The sequence below is a fragment of the Oryzias melastigma genome, linkage group LG7, assembly GCF_002922805.2.
Source record: "Oryzias melastigma strain HK-1 linkage group LG7, ASM292280v2, whole genome shotgun sequence".
Taxonomy (NCBI): Eukaryota; Metazoa; Chordata; class Actinopteri; order Beloniformes; family Adrianichthyidae; genus Oryzias; species Oryzias melastigma.
This window is the reverse complement of record NC_050518.1, coordinates 28888346-28913984: the sequence shown is the minus strand read 5'-3', so window position 1 is coordinate 28913984 and position 25639 is coordinate 28888346. Positions and strand designations below refer to the sequence as shown.

The 25639-nt window shown below is 39.8% G+C and overlaps 1 protein-coding gene across 1 annotated transcript in view; it reads left to right on the top strand.

Annotated features, from left to right (window-relative positions):
- The window catches only part of LOC112159745 (plexin-B1), a gene marked incomplete at its 3' end in the record, with an annotated part of 98229 nt that overhangs the window by 46964 nt on the left and 25626 nt on the right, over positions 1-25639 (top strand). The window contains 16 exon segments of the mRNA XM_036212959.1: positions 3221-4094; positions 4176-4415; positions 6919-7101; positions 11582-11710; positions 13828-13928; positions 13996-14128; positions 14218-14374; positions 14744-14852; positions 16784-16892; positions 17063-17767; positions 18393-18491; positions 20230-20352; positions 20427-20520; positions 20593-20762; positions 22483-22634; positions 22711-22816. Coding sequence (XP_036068852.1) covers positions 3231-4094; positions 4176-4415; positions 6919-7101; positions 11582-11710; positions 13828-13928; positions 13996-14128; positions 14218-14374; positions 14744-14852; positions 16784-16892; positions 17063-17767; positions 18393-18491; positions 20230-20352; positions 20427-20520; positions 20593-20762; positions 22483-22634; positions 22711-22816 — 3474 coding nt within the window.

The window sequence follows — 25639 nt, the reverse complement described above, 5'->3', positions numbered from 1 at the left end:
GAAAAAATGAGTCCAAATTAAATGAATCTTCTTTTCATCTTTTTTTGGTTAAAGTCAACTTTCACCTGTTTTCATGCGCTAAAGACCCACTACAATGTTAATCATATTTTTTTTAATTGTTTTTTTACATGTTCTTGGAGCATTTTTCTCACAGTAGAGGACCTATATAAAATAATTTACAATTAAAGGGGCCATAACCATCAAATCAGTCACATGACCTACAGCTGACGTGTCATTGATACTAAATAAAAAACAAAACATTTATGATAGCAGATACAATGCCTTTGTGGATAACATTGTGAGGAAATAGGGCTTTACAGTTACATGGGAAGAAAATACATTTTCATCATAATATCAACTTTTATGCTTTAATACTTTTGTGGCTACAACTTGATTTTTATAAATCTTTCAGAGTGAACTATATCCATATATACGGTCATATAATACCTTTGAAACACGAAAAAACAAATTATTTATGAAATATTAGTTAATTTTTGTGAGTTTTTTCTTATCTGGAAGTAAAGCTACTCAATTCTTGAAGCTCTGCCTGCCGCTGCATGTGGTAGCCACACATTTCAAGGCGTGTTACTAGAGCCAGCAGCGTCTTTGTTTGTTCTGAAAAATAAACAGTATCCAAATGTGCAGGTTTTTAGAGGATTACTCAGAAAGGCGTGAACTGATCAAAATACCGCTTTGGGGCTCTTTATAGTGAGGAATGAATAGTAGAATACACTTAAAAGCTCAAAAAGTTGATTGTTCATGATATGGCCCCTTTAAAACTGTGTTTCTGAGGTATTTCTTAATTCGGTTCGCATTGGATCAGAAAACAGGATGCTAGAAAATGCTCAGGCTATGATGCAGGTATTGAAATCTCCTGTCCCTTTGCGTGCACCTTGGCCCGCTCACGATAAGGTGTGCGAGAATTGGACTGTATCGTATCACCACAAAGTTAGTTGAATCTTTAAGGTATTGATTTGTGGACCATGTATTGAGATGTGTACTGGATCACGTGAGAGGAAAAGATGCAATATTCCAATTAAAAGGCATTGGTCTAGGTTCAGAACCCTGCAGAACACCATAGTTAATTCTAATGGAGAATACTCCATTGGAATGAAGAGGGAGAAAGATGTGAATGTTGGCAAAATCAGTTTAAACAGAGTTATCTTTGTGCTGTCTGTTTTTAAATCCAGACAGCATCAATACAGAACAGAATTCTGAGACATCACATGACTCTCAGTCAACGCAGACGTATTTGATTCTGAAAAGGAAAAATCGATGGCAGTAATCAGACTTGTTCCTGACTGTGCATCATTTTGGCAGATTAAACCTCACAGGTGATGCTGCTGCTCACCGTCATGTTGGTAGTACCTGATCAAATGATCAATAACCATATGTTGACAAACAACCAGACGGGGCTGAGCCTGCATTATGGATTGGCTATTGTTTAGGCTCATGTTTGGGGTCGTCTTTGACCTTGACTTCACACAGCGGAGCATAAAAATGTCTGAAAGCACTTTTGTGGTCTTTATTTTTGGGCATTTTTTCAGCTAAATAAATAACAGTGAAAGCTCAATTCTTGCTCAATTTTTTTACTTTAAAATACCTGGAGATGATCAAAAGGTTTAGTCTTAGGCAACAATGAAGGCCTAAAATGCAGATCAGGAAGAGTTTAGAGTTCTGGCAGCAGCTGGTTATCATCAGTTTTTTTTTTACATTTTTGTTGTAATTTTTCTTTTCTGTTCTCAAAAAACTGGACATTTTTCTGTTGAGGCTCAAAATTCTTCTGGTTGTTGAACTCTTTAGCCACAGCTGTAAAATGTCAAATGTGTTGTAGTCATCAAAAGGTTTTGTCATGTTTTCTATAAATGCCGTATTTTTTATAGGATAAAGAACCTTTGTTTTTTCAACCATAGGATAACTGGTATGTAACCCTTGGTATCCAGGAAGAAAAAATCTAAATAGTTTACCACCTTTTACAAAATGACTGCATCACATTATCTCAGTTTCTAGTAACTTTTAGCACATTTTAGACCTTAAAGGATTTAGTTTTTTACACATCTGTTTATTTTCAAACACGTCTTATGAAATTATTAGTTTAACCCCTTCACACTGTATAACAGTAATCTGCAGCAAACCATTTCATTTATTTGAACGCTCCTTTATTTATTTGTTTGTTTGAAAGCTCCTCCCACTCGCGCTTCCGTCAAAGGGGTTTCTCGACCTCATCACGGAGGACAAAGATGATTCGAGATTGGGTTTATTTCTTTTGAAGAGCCGAATAAAGGCATCGGTACATGTCTCCATGTCTGGCTGAAGAGAATCTTTCAGTGAGGAGCAGCAGCTGTCCCGCACTGTGGCTGTACAAAACCGCTGCTCCGTCTAGAACAGGGGAGGGCAGTATGGCAAGCAAAAGGTGTCATAAATCGCCAGCAAAAGCGGGCAGGGCGGTCCCTCACCTTTACATGTTCTATAGAAAATTATTATTGTTTTAAATATTGAAATGTTTTTACAGTTTCAATAAATAAATTCAATAAATAATTTAAGTTTAATTTTAATAGTTTTATTTAGGATTTAATTTGGACATTGGGGAGGTGGGGCAGGAGAAAATGTGGGATTACTGCAGATAGTTTTGGTATATTAAAAATTATTTATTATATTATTAATTATGGTCTCAAGACATGTAAATGTCATCAGAAACGACATAGTTTAGTTTTTTGTTTGTGCCCAAAGTTCAAAAATATTTTGTTTTTATGGATAAGCCTCATTGAGCAAATGTTTTGATGCAATAAATGTAAGAGTATATTTATGCTTTGAAGTACTTTTTATATCTTTTATTAAATACATGTTTGGAAACTTTTCAAAATAGTAATTTTAGGCTTTTATTTTGTTATTTTTTTTCTTGTGTTTTTCTTTTTACCGGAACGGAACCGTGACCCTAAAACTGTGACACGATCCGAACCGTCAGTGTTTTGATTCGTTACACCCCTAATAGTCAATTTTGTAATTTGTTAGATTTAATTTTCTCTTTATCTCGAATGAGTTTAGTTTAACGTTCGAGTACAAACTTTTGTTTTATGGAAAAGAATAAGCAGGTAAAAAAATGAATGAAAAATCCTCTCACGTCTAGTGTTTAAGTTTAAGTAAAAAGCAGCTTTAGATATGATTATATGATTAAATTCTTACTCTAAAAGTATTTTTTCACTCGTTCTTGTCTCCTCAGAGTTTTTGCCATGCTACATGGGAAGGCTTTGCACTCCTCCCAGGTCTTCCTCCTGATTCTCGCCGCCTCCTGCCTGGCTAACTGTCACTCGTACCCTCGCTTTTCTCGCAATGATACTGAATTCCAGCACCTGGTGCTTCACCCAGATCCCCTTGTGGAGCGGGTGTATATCGGGGCCAAAGACCACCTTTTCCAGCTGGACGGATCTGGTGGACTTCAGCTGGAGCAGGAGGAGACCACGGGTCCAGTGAGCGACAGCAAAGAATGCCTTCCTCCGGTCACGCAGCTCAACTGTCCTCAGGCCAGCAGAACCAGCAACCACAACAAACTGCTGCTGGTGGATCCCAAGGCGCAGGAGCTGATCACCTGTGGCAGCGTCCATCAGGGAACCTGCCAGAAACGGAGCCTGGCCTCCATCCGGGAGGTGCTGTTCTCCACAGAGCGGCCTGTGGACACCCAGTACGTCGCCGCCAATGATCCGTCAGTGTCCACAGTGGGACTGGTGGTGGAGCTTGAGGGCGGAGGCAGGACCGTGATGTACGTTGGTCGTGGCTACACCTCCAGCCATCCGCCCATCTCCACCCGCCACCTTTCATCAGAACCCATCTTTTCCTACGAGGACACGGCGAAGCTGGCTGTTGCTGGGCGTCTGTCAGAATACGACCATCACTTTGTGACAGCGTTCACCCGCCGCTCATATGTCTACTTCCTATTTTACCGCCGTGACATCAAGTCCGTCTCAAGGGAGTACCGAACCTACGCAGCGCGGGCGTGCCTGGAGGACTCCTCCTACTACTCCTACGTGGAAATTCCTCTGGTGTGCAGATCTTCATCCTTCCCTTCCAGGAATTACAACCTGCTTCAGGCAGCCCAGGTCCTCATCCTTCACAAATCTCCAAATCAAAGGTTTTCTGGTGCTTCAGAATGCATTTGAAAGCCATCTTTATTTCCACAGGTGGGGCAAAGTGGAAGCCTGCAAGGAGAAGACCTCCTGGGAGTCTTCTCTACCCGCAGCAGCTCCACAAACGGCGGCTTGGAATCATCGGCTTTGTGCATTTTCCCTCTGGAAGAGCTCGACAGACACATCGACTCCACCAGGGACCTCTGCTACACCCAAGACGGGCGGGTGGAGGGTCGAGGGGAAGTGGCTTACATCGAGTATGAGGTCAAGTCCAGCTGTGCCAACCTGCCTCCGGTAAGGCCTTAAGCCTTCAGCACAACTGCTGTGAAGGATGGATATGAGCTGAGGGGGGAAAATGGGAAAAACCTGTACGGAGCAGCAAGTAACCTTCACAAATGATCAAGGTCGTAGATTGCTTGGTTAACCCATATAGTGAAGAATAAAGCTGCATTCACACCGAACACGATTTGCAGAGCAGAGGCTGCTAGTTTCAATGTTAAGTCAATGGCACAGATGTGAATTGAGGACCTGCGGCAATTTGAGCAACACAGCCAGAGTTCAAATATCTGAATTTTGGCGGGTTGCATCTACCAATCAGGAACTCAGCTTTGGGCGTGTGACGTTTTCAGTGACTGGATCAGCGGGCCAAATATTAATGCAACGCCAGCGTTTTTGTCCAGAATTTCCATCTATTTCCTCCACAAGGTAGCCAGAGATCATCCCAGCTACTGTTGGGCAAACGTGGGAAACATTCTGGACAGATCGCCTGTCAGTCGCACACATGGCGACTCTCTGGCTACAGCTAGCCAGCCTCCCGAGAGCTAGCAAAGCTCGCTGGCTTGATATGCTGGCAGACAGAGAGCCGCTTTGGGGTGCGGAGGCTACCGGGACTTTGTGATATTATTCTTATTTTCATCGAGACATCATCATTTCACCCTATCACGCCACTGCTGGCGGGTAGCCTCCACAAACCTCTCCCTTTCTGGTGGTCTTGCGCCACATGCATTCAGGCCCTTCCGGCCTTCTTCTCAGTATCATCATCCCCCCCGCCCGCAAAAAAACAACTACAGAGTGGCGTAAGGTAGGGCTGCCACAAATAGTCGACTAATCGACGACTAATAGACTATTGAAATAGTCATCAACTAATTAAATATTCGATTAGTCGTTACTTTAAATTATATAGAGTCAGATTGTAGTAAAGTTGAACAAAGTTGTCAGCGTTCAGCACCAAAAAATGAACTTTTTTAAAAATATTTGAGTCAGTGAGACCAAAACTTTATCTTTCGTGAAAAATATTTCCTTGTTTTAGATGCCGACCACATTAGAGAGATCAGGAATATACTTTACATCAGTCATTTTGACAGGTGACCTTTGACCCTATAGACCCTTCATATATAAAAATGATGTTAAATTGTAATGTCATCTGGAGGGGTGGGGCACCTGTCAAAACGAGTCTGATGGATGGTGTAGGGTCAAAGGTCACCTGTCAAAATAAGTTTGATGGAAAGTATATTTTTTATCTCTCTCTCTTTTGATTTAATCTTGTTTTAATCCCAGAAACCAATGAAGGACAGAAGCTGCACGCTTCATTAAAAGTTTAATAAACTATCATCTTTATTGTCTTTATTTTTGATTAGTTTAAAGCTAATGATGGTTAAGATGTGTGTTTTACATCGACTTTGCGCATGACCCGATTAGTCGACTAATCAGAAATAATAATCAGTGATTAGTCGACTATTAAAATAATCGTTTGTGGCAGCCCTAGCGTAAGAACATCGTACCACTGTCTCACCAGTGTGTCGCGTAACTTCTATTAGTCTAAAAAATTCTGCTTACCACACACGGTACATTCTGTTTTCATGACCTCCCTTGAGGTGGTCGTACGAGCTGTAAGGGAACTGAAAGACACGCTTTATGATGCAGCGCCTCCTGCGTCAGTCAGGCAACCCAAAGACCCACAGCACCTGTACGGGTCAACCCCTTTAGGGGTCCATGTGACTAAGGCTTTAGAAACAACTCTGTCCTGATAGATTGTGAGGAATGAGAGGAAATCTGCTCATCCTTAGAAAAGCGATGCCTCACTTATTTTCAGAGAAGTCAAACGGCGTCCAGGGAACGAGGGCTGGCAGAGCTGAGTGATGGATGGATGGAAGTGGAGTAATGAGGGCTTTTTTTGATAAAACCCTGAAGTCGAAGAAGCAGCCATTCCCTCCCCCCCGCTGAAGTCCTGCCAGCCCTCTGAACCATTTAATGCCATCATTAAAGATCAATAGAGAAAACTAACTCTGCATCATTTGTGCTGCTGCTTAACAAGCCCCGACAAAGAGAGATGGGAGCTCTTTAGAGGCCCACTGCCATACAGGGGTGGGGGGGCAGGTCACGGGAATCCAGCATAGATTGATGGAGATAAATGAAAAAGGAAGAGAATTATTTATAGATCCAAATTCCTGCTCGACGATGATAACCATCTTACAGTATTTTCATAATAAACAAACTCTGGGCAGACTGAGAGAAAACATGCCTCGCTGCTTTATGGCCAATTATCTGAAGCTGCAGTTTGCAGACTTAAGTGGAAAGCAGGATTTGGAGTAGCTGCTTTGGAAAATCCGAAAGAGTGAGTTGCTTGTTTCTAGAGGCTTTAATCCATGGTGCAATCATTTTTCAAGGAATTAGGGAGGATTAAGAGGCTCTGAGGCAGCAGTGGGAATACACAGATTCCAGTTTTTCTTAACAACAAATACCTTCAAGTTGTAATTAAAGTGACAAACTGGATGACTGGACTTGTGTCCTCTCGCAGAACACCTTGAAGGCGTACCCATGTGGGTCTGACCACACCCCAAGCCCCATGGCAAGCCGGGCGCCTCTGGAAGTGAGAGCCTCGTGGCACACCTCGGCCGCCCGTCTGACTGCGGTGGCCGTCAGCGTTTCAGAGGGACACAGCATCGCCTTCCTGGGAGACTCCAAAGGAAACCTCCATAAGGTAGACACAGAACTGCATCCCCAAAACCTCTGGAATCTTGCAAGGATTGCCTAATGCTGCAAACGTAAGCCCCGCCCTCTCGCTGTCTGTTAATCACACATAAGCAGAACAAGCACACATTAAATCGTATGGCAGCGTCCATAAACCAAGCTTTATGGACGGTTTGATCCCAGTCTAAATCTCTGAATCTCTGCAGCTTCTCATGACTGCTGGGAAGACGATCGCCATTCCAACGTTCAGAGTTCCACCAAAAACCGTGTTAGTCTTCAGTTATTGTCTAAAAATCAATTTGAAACATTATTGATTATGAAAAGACATCAAGAGATTGCTTTCTGCGTGAAAGCAGACAAACTCCATCTACCTTTGAGAAGATGTTTGTAACAGAGGAGAATACATTTTATGACATATAAACCTAGAGATATGCAATAATTTCAGCACAAAAAAATGTAGAATTTCACAGTTCTGCAGATAATCTGTCAGAACTGGTAAATTAATGGAAGACCCACTCTGAAGAAAAGTGTTTTTTCTGTGTTTAACATGTCCTTGTGTCATTTTTCTGATGATTGAGGACAGCAGGTTGTCTACAGATCATTAAGAAGTCTTAAATGGTCTTAAGGTCTAAGAGATACACTTCTGATTATTTCTTTTTTCAACTCACTGGGAATCAGGAGCAGATGACAAAATGTCGTTAAAATAAGATTTTATTTGTGACGTAGAAAATATACTTGTTCCATGAGGCCACTTGCAGATCTATGCATGTCTTTGTTTTCGCTAAAATAAGGCATTAAAGGAACTAAATTGTCTTAGTTTTTCTCACATTTAAACGCTCTACTGCACTAAAAAGAAATGTGTAATAATCAGCAGGTTGTTAAGATTTAATATTTATTTCCTGTCATACTTTCAACATAACAGATGCACTGAAAATCATGCAACTAGTTTAGCACTTCTGACACAGGTAGCAGTTTTTCGTGTAACACCTGCTGCTAATACACAGTGGATACAAATCTTTCATATAAAAAAAATATTTTTTATGAATGTCCAACAAATTAGGTGTGTTGTATTTATCCACCACTTCTCAAAGTCCGGTCAGTGGAAATATTGTCCGACTGTAAACTAGATTACATCAGGCAGCACACAAAACAGCTCGTTAGCATTAGCATCATGCTAATGCTACGTCACAGTCACCAAATCGACAATTTTATTAAACTTTTGGTTGCTGCTATAAGTCCAGCAGATTCGTCTTCCAGTTCTGACTTCGTTAAAATCAACAGATGTTCTGCCAGCCAAAACTACACGTCACAAGGAGAAGAATAGTGGGGTAGTGTCTCGTGAATTTTGATAGTTAAGAGGTCCAAAAAAATTTATCGAAATGAGAGTTAATAAGCATAAATACTTAGATGCAGACATTTACTTGCCGTGAGGCGACTAACTTTCACTTTTACCCACCAAAGAGGAGAAAGTGCTCGCATCTGACGAGTGTCAATTTCGGAAACTAGAGTAGTGTAGTGTTCTGGCAACATTTTTGGTTTTTTTATATATATATATATATAATTAACCTTTATTTTATTAAGGAAGTCTTATTGAGATTAAAAATCTTGTTTTTCCTTTGAAAATAAATATTCTCAACAAAATGGTTTATAATAGTTGAGAAGTGCTATAAGCTGGTGTATTATTTTGGCTTTTTCTTACAGTATTTTGTGTTTCTGTTAATGTTTGCTTTACTAGATATTTTTGTCTTAAATTGAAATTTTTAAATTTAACATCTGTATATTGGTTGAAACCCTCTATTCAAAGATAAATAAAATCAAAATTGTATCTCTTAGAATTTCTAAATATATTTATGATGTAGAAAATATTGTGGGTGGGCCACAAACTACCATCTCCGCCCCATTCTGATTCATCTTCTTGCAAACAAATAGATCCATGAACATCTTTGTTTCCTCGTCTGAACTTGAATCTGGATCTAAAGATGTCTGCCTTTTTGCAGATACTATGTTTTAAAACAACAGTTTTCAGATAACAGTGTGTCTAGGACCTCTTCTCAAAGCTTTGCTCTGTTTTCACTTTGAATTTTTGAGTTCCTTGTTATTTTATTTCCAACACTCCAGTTTGTGCTTTATAGTGAGGGAACGCTTAATATTTCCACTCCACAGGACCGGTTTTTCATTTTGAGCTGCACACTTGAGGCCTGTTTGGCGAAGAATGAAGTGAGCAGATCAATAGCACTCTGATGTTGGCACATTATTGCAGAAGCTAGTGCCCTGAAGGGACTTGTTCCATCCAAACACCACCAGCATCGGCCAGATATGTTAACCAGGACATTGCTTGAATTATTCCCCAAAGTCTTTGTTTTCCTAAAACCTTTAATGGAATGCTCTGATCTTTACCTGATAATCTGGTTATTGAAGCCATCATCTCACGCCTGCAGTTCCTCAATGAAAAAACACAGTCAACAACTTTTTCGGCATAAATGAGAAAGTTCAAGAGAATCATCTAAGAAAGTTTTCTTTTTAGTAGAAGTTATATCTTTTCTCATCTAGTTGTGGTGATGTTTTAATCTTTATTTCTACTTTAAATGTCATCTTTATTTAAAACATAAGTGCTGAAAATGAGATGACAAAACAATAAATGTGACATGCACAACTCTATTTATTGCCTAAAGCATCGCGGAGCACCACAGAGCTGCACATCCTCTCCAATTATGCGCTGAGTGCATCCTCTTAGCGGGATGGCGGAGTCTCCACTCTGCTCACAGTGATCTCATTAGCTTGAGGTAACATGAGAGTTTGAAGGCCTGGGAATCACTCCAGTCAGAGGTGTCTTCCTCTGCTTCCTATTAGATTTGACTGTGTGCTAATCTCATTCATGGCCACTTCTGCTGCGATCCTGTACGATAGTGATTTGATTTGCGTTGAAGTTGTAAGCCGATGAAGGTGCTCGTTTTTCTTTTTTCGTCAGGATTATAGAAATGTGAGGCCCGCACATTTAAAAATGCATCATGTGAAGCTTTTCCATCCTGTTTTGGTAACATAAATCCATCCTGAAGGAGGTTTAATGTCTAGTTTATATATAAAAGCAGACAAGAGGAACTCAGACATACTTTGTTTTAGTACTTGACACTGAAATACTATTCGATTTAGGTGAAGAACTCTTCTTGTTAAGGGGACACTTCTAAAAGAGAAAAACTTTGAAACTCCTTCATCATCCACACCTGATAGGGGGGTGCCCCAGGGCTCAATTCTGGGAACTTGTTTTCTTCTATTTATATTGTTCTTCTGGGTTAAACCATTGACTGTATCTGAGAACTGGAGTGAATCAGTGTTACATCATACAGCTACAGCAAGATGAAATAAATTCAGTTGCTATTTTTTTGCAAAACAAACGCCACCATGTTGGAGCCAAACGTCATCAGTAGCAGTGATTGGTCCAAATTGCCCTGAGTCAGCGTCTCTATGGCAACCATTCGCCCCAATCTGGAGTGAACTTCTTGGAAGGCCACACCCCTATCACTTGAAAGAGTAATATAGGAAATCAGTCAAACATTTTAAATGTTGCACATGGGCGGCATTAGGCTCTACTTTTATTGAGGAATCTCATTAGCGAGTTTAGAACTTAAACAACAGAAAAATCAAAAAGAGAACAATCAAGAACTTGTTAAAGGTTGATACAAGAGGACAGTTGGAGGCTGACTCAACTCCCAGATTTGAAAAAAAAAAAAAGGAGGGGGTTGGGGAGGTGTGGTCTGGACAGTGATTGACAGTGAGGTTAGCTTGAGGTAAGTTGGTCATTCTGCATTTTCAACATTGAGAGTGGTACAGAGGAACTCTCTGTGGAGGTTGACCATATCATCATAAGCTAATAAAAGCTAACGTATTAAGCAGACAATATAGAGTGAAACTTTCATTGCAAATCCATTACCAGGACGGAGTTTGCTAGATTCAATGCCAATCACACTAAACCACTGTTGCCTAACTTCCAAGGTCACTGGAAAGATTTGTGAACCAGCAGAGATCTACTAGCCATACTAAAGCTAACACGAAAACGACGACCGTTACAGAATCAAAGATGGGCGGGGATTTTATACTGTAGGAGCAGAGCATGATGATGTGAAACTTCTGAATGATGTGGGATTTACACCAGTAGACCAATCACAAACCAGACAGCTTTAGACTATAATTTCAGGAATTAAGCACGTTTATTTTAAATTGTCGAAAATACGACAATGACCTCGTAAGTCCCATTTATAGAGGTCAACAGCCCAAAAAGAAAATAGTTGATTTAGTGTTTGGTTATCCTTTAAAAAAAGTTATCAGAGCAAGAATGGTTATTCTGACAAATTGATTGACTGAGTAGCAGCTGTTTATTTCTCTATAGAAGTCTGTAGGATTTTGGGCTCTTGGAGCCAGGGGATGCTTCCTGTTTCAAACTGGTTTGAAAAAACCTCTACTGACTAAAATCTTCCTCTGGTTTTCTGGCTCAGGTGTACCTCGGAAAGGACGGTTTGGTGGAGGTTTACGAGCACACCACTGTACATCCCAACTCCCCCATCAGCAGTGACCTTCTACTGGACCAGAACGGATCCCACATTTACATCATGACCAAAAGTGCAGTAAGTTCACGGTGATCCAGCCGCACAGATACGACCTCTTAGAGGTCATTTATGTTATGCTTCATGTTAAGCACAGATGCTGCTTTTGCTTCATTCGGTCACTCAAACCAGATGTCTCCATCCACCAAACAGAATGTGAATTATCAATCATCGTCAGACTGTCTCTGGTTTGTCCGAGTGTTTTGGGCGGCGATGAATCCTCCCGAGGATAAGAGGCAAAGAGGAGAAAGGGAAAGAGAAGGGCCAGCTGGCAGCTGAGGTCAGAGGTCACTCGCCCCGCTGAGACGGGCAAAGCAGGCCGCAGGATGTGTAAGGTCAGACGCAACAATGGTATTGATCAGCAGAAGTGGCCCCCATTGTCCTGGCACGCTCCCTGCAGAGAGTGTGGGAAGCTGTGGATGCTGATAAATGGATATGAGAGTGGATTTCTCGACGGGTTTGTGACTGAAGCGGCGTGGCGTCCACCTTAATCCAAACTCTGGTCACATTAATGTAGTTATTAAAGCAAATTAAAGACCATAATCAGCTAACATAGACACACTGAAGAGGTTTTAGAAAGTTAATTTGTCAAAGTCAGGTGTTTAGCCATTAAAGCATCAAAATAACTAATTACAAGATAATGCAGAGTAATATGCTGGTCTAAAAGAGTCCTGAAGATATTTCTGCAGCTTCAACCACTATGAGATCCATCATCTACCCATGGAGAAACCCGGAACAACAGAACACCTTCAGGAGGGACAAAAGTGACCAGGACAAGGACTCAAACAGAAGGAAAAGAGCCAAGAAAGATGGAAAGAAGTGTCGCGCTCACTTCACATAGTCCAGGTCAAAGGTCAGGAAAGTAAAAAAGACAAAAGTGGTCTGGTTGGTAAGAATATGGAGGTGCTGAAGGTGCTTGAAGACAACCAGCTCATTTTCTTCTTTGTGTTTTTCGTCTGCTTTGTTTGCACAATCCAACAACACCAAAATGTTTCTCAAATAACCAAAAGTAAAGCATCAAGAATGATTTGCTTGGGTTAAAACTAATTGTTTTAGGAAATAGTCTGCTCCCTTTCTCCAGCCGTCTTCCCAATATCTCCGTCTGCTTGCACTATTCTCTGATACAATCAGGATCCATCCCAACATGTCCTGCAGATTCTTCACCACAAGTTTCTTCATGAAGTTTAAATGCTAAACCGAATGATCTTTTCATGGCCATCGCATACACTTGAAAGCTCTAAAAGTTTCTTTTTCATGGTATACCCCCTTCAATGTTTTGATATTTAAATAACACGTATTTTACAATTTTACTTTTTTGAAAAATGTATTAATATTGAGATAAATCTTAAGTCATAATTTTTAAAAATAGTAGAACATTGTCTGGTACTATCTTGGGATGTATGGTATGTATTGTATAATGACATGGGGTTTTTTTCTGTTTCCGGGTCACAAGCAGACAGACGTATGTTCAAAGCTCTCTCAAGCCTGTACATTTTTTTTGTGTTACCTGATTTATTTAAATACTTTTTTCTGTAAAAAAAAAAAGAACTAGAAAAATTGAAAAAATAGGCATACATTCCTAATATACTTGCTTTACATTAATGACTCTTCAAATGGAAAATAATCTGCATACATATATATTTTTGTTGATGTTAGAGACTTGATTTATATTAATTATTTTTTTTCTAATTTTAAATAATCTGCATATTTTGTCTGAATTTTGATAACAGATCTGCATTTGCAAGGACAAAGTCCTAAATAGTGTTATATCTACTAAAATGTATTGTTACTTGAAGATTCCTAATAACCTGAATCTATGTTGGAAAGATATAAATATCAGATCTTAAGTCAAAAACCGGATGATGATAATACACCTAAAGGAAACAATAAGGTTGAGCCGGGGTGGGATTATATAAGTTCACTTCCTCCCACTCCCTTTCAGGCCATCTCTTAATGTCTAGTTACCCTGTGTTTGACATGTCTTCATGGATGTAAACTTCTGATGATTGATTGTATTTCACATGAATGTACTTTATTTCTTCTCATATTGCCAGTCCACACCCCTACATTTGACTGTCCCGGTATGAGGCAGCACACATGAAGGTTTTAACTTCTTTTTAAACTCGTGTCGTTTGCAGTTGGAGAAGCGTCCGGTTGCTGAGTGTGGCGATCACCTGGACTGTCAGTCCTGCCTATCCGCCAGGGACCCGTACTGTGGGTGGTGTGTTCTGGAGGGGCGGTGAGTTAGTTTTACATCTTTTTTTCCTTCTTCAGCACTTTGTTCCTAATATCTTTCATATTTGCAGGTGTGGCCAGCGATGGGAGTGCCAGCGAGGATCGGTGCACGGCCAGTGGTTGTGGAGTTTCAACCAGACGCAGCAGTGCCTCAGCATCCAGCACCTCAACTTGTACAACATCAGCCTGGGGGAGAAAGTCGACGTACGGACAGGCCGCCTCAAGGAAGATGCATTTAAGCTCTTAATGTCTTGCATTTGTGGGTCCTCAATCGGAATGCATTGTCTCCTCAGGTGGCGGTCTCTGTCGACGGCCTCCCTAGCCTCAAACAAGGAGAAGCCTACTCCTGCTTCTTCCAGGACACAGAGACTCCTGCTCTGCTCACAACCTCCGGCGTCATTTGTTCGACTCCAGATGCAAGCAGTCTGCCCCCGATCGGCCCAGGAGACGGTGAGTCACCCATCTTCCACGGAAAAGGCCACGTTCCTGATCCTTCATCCACTTGTGTTGATGATTTAGTCTCTGGAGCTTATGACAGTTTCCTTAGCTTCCAGCAGATATCTGCTGCAAATCCTTTGAGATTTTATTTTGGTCTGAGTGTTTGAAGCTTTTTCCATGGGGACTGTCTCCCATGTGAAAACAAACCCACTGAAATGCCATTGGTCAGTACTCATGTAGACCACAGAGCAGAGAACACATCACACAAAGCTGAAATGTCCTCTGGTTTATAGACAGAGATGTGTTTTTATGAATGAATGTCAAAGCTGGTGGTGATTTGATCACATCCAGAAGACGTAAAAGCTGCTGTTTCTGATGCAGACTTTGTGATGGTGACCCTGTCGCTGCGATTCATCAACGTGACCGTCGCAGAAACGGAGTTCACCTTCTTCAACTGCAGCTTGGTCCAGGAGCTGTCGGGACGCAGACCGTGAGTTCATGCCCGCACTCAGCATCACTGGGGATGGGCACAGTCCCAAACCGGTACATCTGAAATGGAATCGGTGCTTCGAAAATAAAAATAAATAAAAAGAAACCTCTCTGTGAGACGAAGCAGTGTTTCAGGATAAGAAAGCGCTTGAATGTGCCTAAGAGGTTTTATTCTATTCTTTTTGACAGGCAGCACTGCTAAATTAAACACGTATGTTGACGCCCGTTACCACAACGACGCTCTGTTTTCAGAGTGTTGTGCACGTCACTCGGATCCATCATGTCGCTGAATTAGAACTTTTTGCTGTGAAGTTCAGACAAACTTTCACCCACTTTACTTTCAGCTGAAGCTCTGCCCATCCTCATGCTCTCACCTTTTCTTATATCCCACAATTACTGGAAAGGTAGAAACTGTTGGCTAAAATTTTACAGCAAAACTGAATGACATGTCTGTAACAAAGCACCACAATTCTTGTTTTTATACAATACCAGTTGTACTGTGTACACCAGCACCAAATTAGCACAAAGTTTTTCACACACATCCCTTCTCCTTACAACACATGGAGGAGTATCCACAAAGCTGAGCTGTGAAGAAACTTGTGAGTCTCCACTGGGGTTTCTGATGCTCCACAGAGAGCAGGAGTTCCAGTTCTTTTTATGGTTCCTAATAAACATAAACAAACATGTTTTACTGGTAAGAATAAAACTAACTACAGGAACAACTTCCTGTTTTCTTGCTCTGAATTTTTCAAACAACCTTCATGATCTTTTCTGCTCATGTGGCTTCAGAGATCCATGCAGGTCTCAAAAACCAAGCCTCAGCCACAAATGTCTTTCTAAGAACGTTTCTTAAATTGTTCATAACAAACGGTGATGTCATGGTAGCATTTCTGGAGAGGTTTTTCTAATAACAGCTCATCACTAACAGAACTTCATTTACAAACACTGCAGTCTAGAGAACATGCAGACATTTGTTTTTTGATGGAGAGGTTGCTCCGATCTCCTACCAAAGAAAGAAATATTTTATTATTATTCCTTTAACCTCCTTTTGCACAAGAAGCAAATATACACTCACACACATGAATATCACGTCAAAACATTTGCTCTTTGAGGCCTATTTATATAAAAAAAAAACATTTTTGAGCATAACAAATACTGAAACATGTCGTTTCTGATTACATTTACGTGTCTTAAAACCAAATCTACAGAAAATCAGAAAAAAATGCTTAAAATAGTTTTGAAACTACCAAATCTGTCTGGATAAAAATTTATATTTTCATCTCCTTCTCTCCCCAATGTCCAAATTAAATCCTAAAAAAAAACAGTTAAAATTATACTTAAATGTGTTTTTTGGTATTAATTGTTTCATTGAAACTAACTGTGGGAACATTTAAATATGTCAAATAATTATTATCCATTGATCATGTGCAGGTGAGGCCATTCCCTCTTTTCCTGGCCATTTATGATATATTTTGTTTGGCTCGGATAACCCGTGATCTGGATTATTTGATACACCCTTACTGAGTGATGTTTAGGCCAACGCCATAATATAGAATATTCTGGTTTTGTGACCAGAACACCCTGCAGCCAATCAGCATCAAGTATTGACCCAGGCCACAGTGTAAACCACATTGATTATTACCTTTAGTTATATCATTAGTTTTTTATATGTTTTTACATTTTTAATTTAGTTTTATTCCAACAAAGCTTCATATGATGGGGACACAGTCACAGTTTCAATGAGATGTTTGGCCAAATTGGGTGTAGTGGGGAACTGGTCGCCTTCCTGGTTAGTCAGAAGTTTTGATGGTTAATAGAACGGGTTAATAACAGCATTTCTACAAATTCACACCAAAACGTTTCCAACCATCAACGTAACTTTGGCTGATTTATTTTGGAAAGAAGAGTCATTCTCTGCTTTTCCTCTGCTAGATGTCACGGATGCGTCAGCAGCCGATGGGGCTGCAACTGGTGCATCCACGAGCACGTCTGCACGCACGAGCGCAGCTGCAGCCGCGGAGTCACCGTCTACAACAGACACGTGAGTGAGAACCAAAAGAGAACATCATCTTCATTTCATCCTTTTCCATTCCCTTTCCCTCCTCAGTTATATTTCTGTCTTCATATTTTTGTTGTTTTTTCCTAACTTTTTCTTTTCTGTTTTTTTTTCTCCCCCTTCTTTGTTTATTTACGTCTTTGTCCTTCATCAAGTTTAAAACCCAAACACCCACCATCCCTCCACCCTCCACTAAAGCTGCTCCATCACCTCCTGCTGTTCTGATGGCTCCAACAGCAACACCAGGAGGCGCTATGACAACAACCCCACCCCCCACTGAGACCCCTGCCCCTACCCCTGCTGCCACCACAAACACACCACCCCTCCCATCTAAGGAGGAGTCCTCCACCTCCTACAGCTCCTCCAGAACCTCCTCTTGTGTCAGGACCTCCACCCAGACCAGCACCCTGCTCAGTGATGTCATCACCACCTCCGCTGAGGTTTCTGATGCTGAGGGAGCAACTAAAGGAGCTGGCGGCTCCTCAGAGGAACAAGAACCAAACATCTCAACTGTGACAGATGAGACTCGCCGCACTACATTACCCAGCAGCACTAGCACCCTCCAAGATGTGCTCTCTTCTTCTACCATAAGCTCAACCACTGCCAGTGAAGCAGCTCCCACGACTCTCCCATCAAACCCTCCAGACGAGGAGGCTGCTCCTCTCTCCTCCCAGCAGGAGGACACCTCCCCTCCGTGGTCGAACGGACGGCAGGAGACGGAAGGACCGGCCGAGGAGGAGACGGCTCCATCTGTTGAGCATTCTCTGGTCTTCACAGCATCACCTGAAACAGAGTCCTTCCTCCCCCCAGAACCTGCAGTAAACCTGCAGGCGGACTCTCCCTCTGAGCTCTTTGTTCTGGTGAGTGTGGAGGTCAGAGCAGAAGCTCTCCGCTCTGTGTGAAGGACAGGAGAAGAAAGGTGGAAAAACCACACCTCCAGAAAGCACGCATGCAGAAATGTGGATGCTGAATCTCTAGAAAATAATGCTTTAAATTCTGGTTTAAAAACCATAAAGGTCGTCGTCTCAGACGCAGATTGTGCGCTCCATTATGTTCCAGCAGGTTCTCCGGTTCACTTACAGCGTTCTGTAAAGGTTCCCGGCCCACAAATCTCAGCGTGACTGACAACAAATCAATGCAATCTCAGATGTGAAGATGCAGCTGGGTAATTTAAGGCATTAACCTGACAGGTTTTATTGACTCATCCACCCTCTGCATATTATTCTGGTCACCTCGTTTTATTGCTGCTGCCAAGTCATTTTGCCGACTAGGCACTTCCCCTGAAAGCTTGGAACAACCGACTCCACATTAGCATCTTTATTTTGACCTGCATGTTCTGTGTTCATCAATGTAAAGCGTGTTTTTTTTCAGTGTTTCATCCTTTTTCTTTGTTCTGTTTCATGTTGAGTTTTGTTCATTTTCACAGCAGATTTCTGATTTCAGAATAAAAGCTTCATCAGAATCACAGATCTGTCTTTGCATCAGGAATGCCCGTGTGTGGAGAAGCTCCAGGACTCTTCTCTGCTCCCCGTCAACGTGGAGAGGAAGATCAGGCTGGTGGGCCAACACCTCAACCTTTTCCAGGTATTTAGATGAAATACTCATCTATTTAGATCTTTATTCATGTGTTTATGTGCAATATTCCTGAATGAAAAGAACAACAGATGTTTTAAAATTAACTGAATAAATAATCAGCCTTGGGTTTTTAAGTTTGTTTAAATCAACACTTTTTGAACAGACTTATCCTTTAAAAAAGATCTCTTATTTTGTAAATACGACTAATAAGGTGGAGTGACATGATTCAAACCAAATAAATGCTGTGGTTTTCTTTTAGCAAAATGAGAAAAAACCTTTATTGATCAGACATTCTACAGGACTCTGGCTTGTTTTATTTTTGCAGATTTTTCTTTGAATTTTTTACTTTATTTGGTTAATTTTTATGATCCTAATTCTCATGAATAAGATATAAAGTAATAATATTCAGCATTTTTACATGATGGCATGAACCAAAGTCTAGCAGCTTCCATCGAGCTTCCACATTGAAGTTCTGTAAAGAAAGGGAACAAACTGGAGCCAGAGGACGTTCACTTTATGACCTTGAGTGGTTTTTGTTGCAAAAGCAGTTTTTTCCCTCATAACAATTTAACTTCCAGCAAAGTGTGGAAAATCGTTTTTTTATGACCTTGAAATTGTTTGGGGTTTTTTTAACCACAACTTTTATTCGTTTTTATCTAAGTTGCTTTAAGTTTATTTGCTATGTCTCATCAGTTTTGTGTGTTTCCAAATATTTTGACCTGTTTCTGATTTGCTGTCAAATATACCTGGATCATAAACAAAGACTTTCAAAATAAAGCAGAAGTTGCATTTTTAAAAAAGGAAAAAAATCTATAGGTAATAATTATGGCTAATTTTTACATTTAAAAAAGTAAAACTGCAGTAAAGCATCTTTTCTAAAATGATTTACACTAGTATTTTTATGTTGTTTTGAATCTTTTGTAATCAGGGTTTTTGTAAACTTTAATCTAAACTTTTTTTATTCACCTTCTCTTTTGTTTTGAAGAATTTTGTAACAAATTTATCAAAAAATGTCATAAAACCTGATAAAAAACACTAAATAAAAGTCAAATAAAATTAAATAAATATACAATCTCTGTGAAATCAGAAAGTAAAAGTATTTAAAACAGAATAAAAGCTGATTGAAATGGAATAAAAATAGAATAAAAGCAAAATAAAATTAGATAAAAGCTGAGTAAAAATGGAATAAAGATGATTAAACATTATAAAAATTGATTTAAAAAACAGAATAAAAGTTAAATTATAAACAGATTAAAAGCTGAGGAAAATCTTAATGAAAACTGGTAAAAACATAACAAAAGCAAAACAAAATGAAATAAAAAAAGATTAGAAATAGAATAAAAGCTAAATAAAAACTGAATAAATGCTGATTGAAAACTGAATAAAAATAGAATGAAGCTGATAAAAACAACAGAATAAAAGCTGAATTATAAAACAATAAAGCTGAAAAAATTCTCAATAAAAGCTAAACAGAATGAAAGCTGTGTAAAAGTTATATTAATGCTGAATATAAAGGGAATAAAAGCTGGTAAGAAATAGAACAAAAGCAGTAAAAACTGAATAAAGATGAATAAACAGAACAAAAGCTAATTTAAAAGCCGAGCAGACAGTGCAGTCAGCAGGTGCAGGAAGTGTGAAAGAGCTGCCGTCTGCAGGGCGTCCTCAGCGTGCAGCAGCTTAGAGGCGCTCAGCCGCTGGAACAAAGTTCAGTCATCATTACCATCACTGAGTGTGCTGTTCCGTTCAGGACGACAGTATGGACTATGAGTGTGTGTTGGACATTGAGAACCAGTCGGTGGTGGTGGAGGCCTCGGTGGAGCAGGATGTCGCCCAACCGTCCATCTTCATCATCACCTGTCTTCCTCACCAGGTTAGAAACGCTCACCATGAAGTTTTTGAGTCAAAAGGACGTAACGAGTTATAGTTTACTTTTTACTGTTACAGTATGATTACTTCCTCTCCACTGAGGAATACCCGGCCACGATCAACATCAGGAGGAAGAACAACTTCCTCATCGACAGCGCAGAGGATCTCTATGGTGAGTTTTCCTCCATCGTGGGTTTGTGGTTTTGTTTGACTAAAGCTTAATCGTTCAATCTTTCTGCTTCAGTAACTCTCTTCAACTGCTCGGTGGGACGGTCCGACTGCAGCCGATGTCGCACCGCAGACTCCAAGTACGGCTGCGTTTGGTGCGGCGGCGCCGGAAGCTCTCGCTGCGTGTTCCAGGACTCCTGCACGGATGAGATCAAACACAGCTGTCCTGCTCCGGTCATTCACTTTGTGAGAACATCCTTCAAACCATTCCACTGATAGGAGAGGACACCTGCTGGCTTTGTGTGATGGGGATTCTCATTTTTAAAGTCCTGGACCCTCGTGTCCAGATTCATGTAAACAGCTGTGGGATATTTTCACACCAAAACGCCAGCTAACCCATAAAAACTCACTTTTCTGAACTTCAGCAAACATGGAGGCTGCAGGAAGACAGAAGATCCAAAAGAATTGATTTGTTAAACAAAATTTACAATTTAGAAAAAATGAAAATTCTTCACTAAAAGGTTTTATGAATAGATACTCTGAAACTTTCAGCTCATTTCACCTCAGACTCTTCATTTAGGCTGACGTTAACAAAAAAACACTCCTAAACTTTATCTTTCACATCCAGTTACACAAATAATAGTTTTTAATGAAGTTCTTCTAAATTTTCTGGTTTTGTGGAGCAAATGCTAACCTACTGTGATCTAAGAATTATGTTTGAATCAGTTCTATGAACCAAAACTGGTCCTCTGGCTAAAGTGGGAGGAACTCAATTCCAACAGAGCACCATGTCACCATGGTAACCGTGACCCTCAGCCTGCAGCATCTCATTTGGAAAAAAAGTTAACTTCCTGCAGAAAGCTGAAGAAAATCCATTTTAGTTGTTCTAAATCAGGGGTGTCAAACTCAATCGCACAAGGGGCCAAAATCCGAAACACACCTTAGGTCGCGGGCCAATCAGGATAAATATTTATTGAACACTCTAAAACTACATTTAAAAACTTTAAAACTGTAACTTTTTAACATAATTATGAACTAGATATATAGCATTACCTGTGATGATGCTAGTGTGAATGCTGTAAGCTGAATTTGGCCGCTGAAGTTAATAGCTGAAATCACTGAAGCTAAAGGCTGAAAACGCTGAAGCTGATAGCCAGATAAAATATGAGCTAAATGCCAAATTAGCCTACAAAACTTGAGAAAAAAACATAGGTTAGGCAATACAGCTAACAATGTAGCTGAAAAAATAGCTTAACTTCAAAATATCCTAAAAAACTGAAAAAGCTTAAAATAGCCAAAACAGCTAGCATGTAGCTAAAATATTAGCTAAATTCTAAATTAGCTTTAAAAATCTTAGTAAATTCCAAAATAGTCCAAAAAGCTAACAGAATGCCTATTTTTAAGCTTTAAAATTGAAAGTTTTTAACATAATTATGAATAATAATCATACAGGAATATTATTCCAGAATAAATCAACTTAACCTTAAATAACTTTCAATATTTTACTCTCCATAAAAATATATTTTGTCAAAACTATACAAGTTAGAAATGAGCACAAGATAACATCGGGTCATCAATAACAATAACATAAAATCATCTGGGGGACCGGATAGATTTACCGGATCCGATCCGGCCCACCGGGCGGTGACTTTAACACGTCTTCTGAAGACTTCCTTGTTCTTATACACAAATATCCCAGACTTTTGTGGTTTCATTTATTTTTATTCTATCCTAGAGTTCATGTTCTGTCTGATCTTATTCATTAACTTTTGTTATTTTTTATTGAGCCATTGAAGTAAATCAGCTTCTCCATTCTGGGATCAAAACAAGTTCAATATACTGTTGTGTTACAGTCTAACAAGCTCTCCAGATGTTGTTTGTCGTCTCACAGTTGACTGGTGTGTTGATCTGAGCTTCTGGACCTGCAGGACGAACGCCTCACGCTTAAGGGTTTTCTGTGTTTCAGCTGGACCCTATTTCTGGCCCCGTGGAGGGGGGCACGGTGGTGACAATCTCAGGCTCGAACCTCGGCCAGAGAGCCGAGGACGTCCAGAGTTCGGTGACCGTAGCCGGAGTGCCGTGCAACGTCATCTTCAGCAGATACGAAGTCTCTTCAAGGTAAGTTGACTGCAGTACAGAACACCAGAACCAGCTTCCGGCGCCGCCTCACGGTTCGGCATCATGCTCCTGCCAGGATAGTGTGTGAAACGTCCAGCAGCGAGAAGGAGAGGAGCGGCCACGCCTCTGTGGGTGTGAGGGGAGGAGGACTGGGACTGTCCACGCAGATGTTCAGCTTCCAGGTAAACCCTGAGAACCCGAGTCTTCACAGAATATGGAGGGATGTTTGTGCCACCAAAAAAGTCTCAGGTTTGAAATCAAAAGTGTTGAGAATAAAACTTCATAAGTTGCTAATATAAATAATAAATATTTGCTTTTAAAATCCTTTTTTTCTTTGAAAAAATATTTTCTTGTCTCTCATCTCGTTTTGTTCATGTCTTTGATTTTGCGTTAATCAGTTTCACTTTAATGAGACGTGCATCAAACAGTCAATCACAGACAACGCAAAAATGTATTTTGAAGTTATGTTCTTATGAAGTTTTTTTTCTTAAAATTTACATTTAGGAAATTTGTATCTCAAAACTGTGACTTTAATTCCCAGTATGGTGGCTCAAAAATTACTTCATAAACAAACTGATAGAAAAAAGTCTTTGTCCTGCTAAGTTCATTATGACACAGAAACAAACTTCACTGAATGCACGTTTTAAATAAAGATTTCATTCAGTTTTTTGGGGAAAAGCTTTTTAAACCCCCATGAACACCTTTATAAAAGCATTCACTCCCCCACTAAACCATGAATAAACTGACATCACGTTTTGGATCTAAAATAGGATCTTAAAGAAAAGTCCATCGTCCTGCCGTCTAAAAAAAGCCATAAACAGTGACCGGACGACCAAAATAAATCTGCGAACACAGAAAGGACTCGAGCAGGAGGCAGAAGAAAATGGAGCAAAGAGCAGGCCTCACTGGACTTAGTTCAGGTCAGAGGTCACGATCCAACAGTCAGAAATGGATCCATGGGAGAGTTCAAGGAGGAAGACCCTGCTGAGCAACAAGAACACAGAGAAACATCTGGATTATTGGACAGATTAGGACTTTAACTGACAGTAAAAGAAGGGAAACTGCTTTATTTTCTTTCTCCAGTATCAACGTAAAAACCTGCATTTGCTGCTGTGCATTATGGGACGTGAATCTGCTTCTGCAGAACAAAACTGCAGCAGACGATGAAAGATGTTCAGAACAAAAGTCGTCTCTCAGGGATTTTCTACCCGTTTCAAAGGGAGAGACTGCTTTGAAACCCTCGGTGTTCCCCTGAGTGCGCACACACACCCACACACACCCATACACAACAGCTGATGTTTGGGGTATTTTTTCATAAAGAGGCAAAGAAAAACACAACCAAAGTATCATGTCTTCACCTCAGAATAAAACCAAGTTTTTGTTTTGATCTTTGTTGACGTGTAGTTTTATCTTTCATTAGGTTCGGTGTGGAGAGCGCGGGGGGGGGGGGGCATTCTGTTTGTTTATTATTCTGTTTTTGATTGTTTTAAGTGGTTCAGTCATGCAATTAATTATTTGTGCATTTAATTAATCGTGACCTGTAAGTATTTCTTCTAATTAATCTACTTTAATCACAGATATTTTGTGGGATTTTCATTTAAACTTCTGACATATTGTAACAGTAGTAGACATATTGTAACAATTAATTAACTTTAATTATTAACATAAAAACAAATTTTTCTGAACAATCTAAAAAAATATTGACCACAGCCTCTATATGATAATTCAAATGTTGACATACTTTATTCTACAGCAAAACATTAGAAAAAACATGAGTGATTTTATAGTTTCCTATAAAAATGTAACAGGACTGAAGTTCTAATAAGTATTTTTTTTTTTATATATAAATGACCACATTATGAGCGCAATAATGACCTTCCAGATGTATATTTTCAGACATGAACAGAGTTCACTGTAGCTAAAGATTAACGCGGTAAAAGAACAGCTAAAATGTCTGTAATTAATTATTTGTGATTACGGAATTCAACTCTTTTAAGTCTGTAAAGTTTGTATAAATAAATAAAGTTGGATGTGATGGAACCGCCCCCTCCAATGAGTCATTAGACTGGGGGTCTGCAAACAGCAGCTCCTCTTTGATTTAAGAAAAATAATGAGTTTTTAAGTTTAGGAAGTTAATGTCAAGTCAAAAGCATGTAATAAAGTAGCAGTAACGTAAAAAAAAAAGCAAATTAATATAATCAAACTTTATTCAGCTCCGCGCTCTGAATTAAAAGGCAGATTTTTTTAATTTTTTGACAACTTACAGGATTTTAGGCGCATTTTATTATGTAAAAAATATGGTACAATTCACATAATTACCTCTGATTTTGTTTTTGTCTGTGGAATTCACAAATGTTAATTTGAAATGCCTCACAAAAGCTAAAATAAACATTTTCTTTTAAATATTTACTTTTATTACACTACCTATTACTACATTACTATATTTTATTTTGAAAAGAAGTCACATGAGTTTCTGTCAAAGTAAAAAAAACTGTTTCATATTTTGAACAAAGGTTATTTTCTCTTCGAGTTTCTGTTTATTTATGCCAAAAAAACAACAGTTCATTTATATTCATTATAATATAAACTTGTTTTGATATTTAAGTGAACATGTTCTACATGCATGAGAGTTAATGTGTCTATGGGTGTGTTGTGGATGTACATGTTTTCTCCAATTCATTTTAATGACTAATTATCTTAAATTTGATACGTCTCTGTTTTTTTTTCTAGTTTTATTTTTGATTTGATTGCATGACATGTTTTTTTTCTAGAAGGTGAATTCAGACGCTTTGGTTTCTGCTGGGTGGTTGTCAGGGGAATCGACTTGAACGGCTCTTTACGGGTTGACGGTTGCAGACGACTGCAGCGGGTTAATGCACCACAAACACAAATGAGGCTGAAAAGCAGCTGCAGGTCTCTACAGCTCCCTCTAGTGGCTGCTCTCTGCTAGTCCTCCCTTCCCCTTGGTGATGAAGAATGAGCTCTTCCTCACAGGACTAACAGCA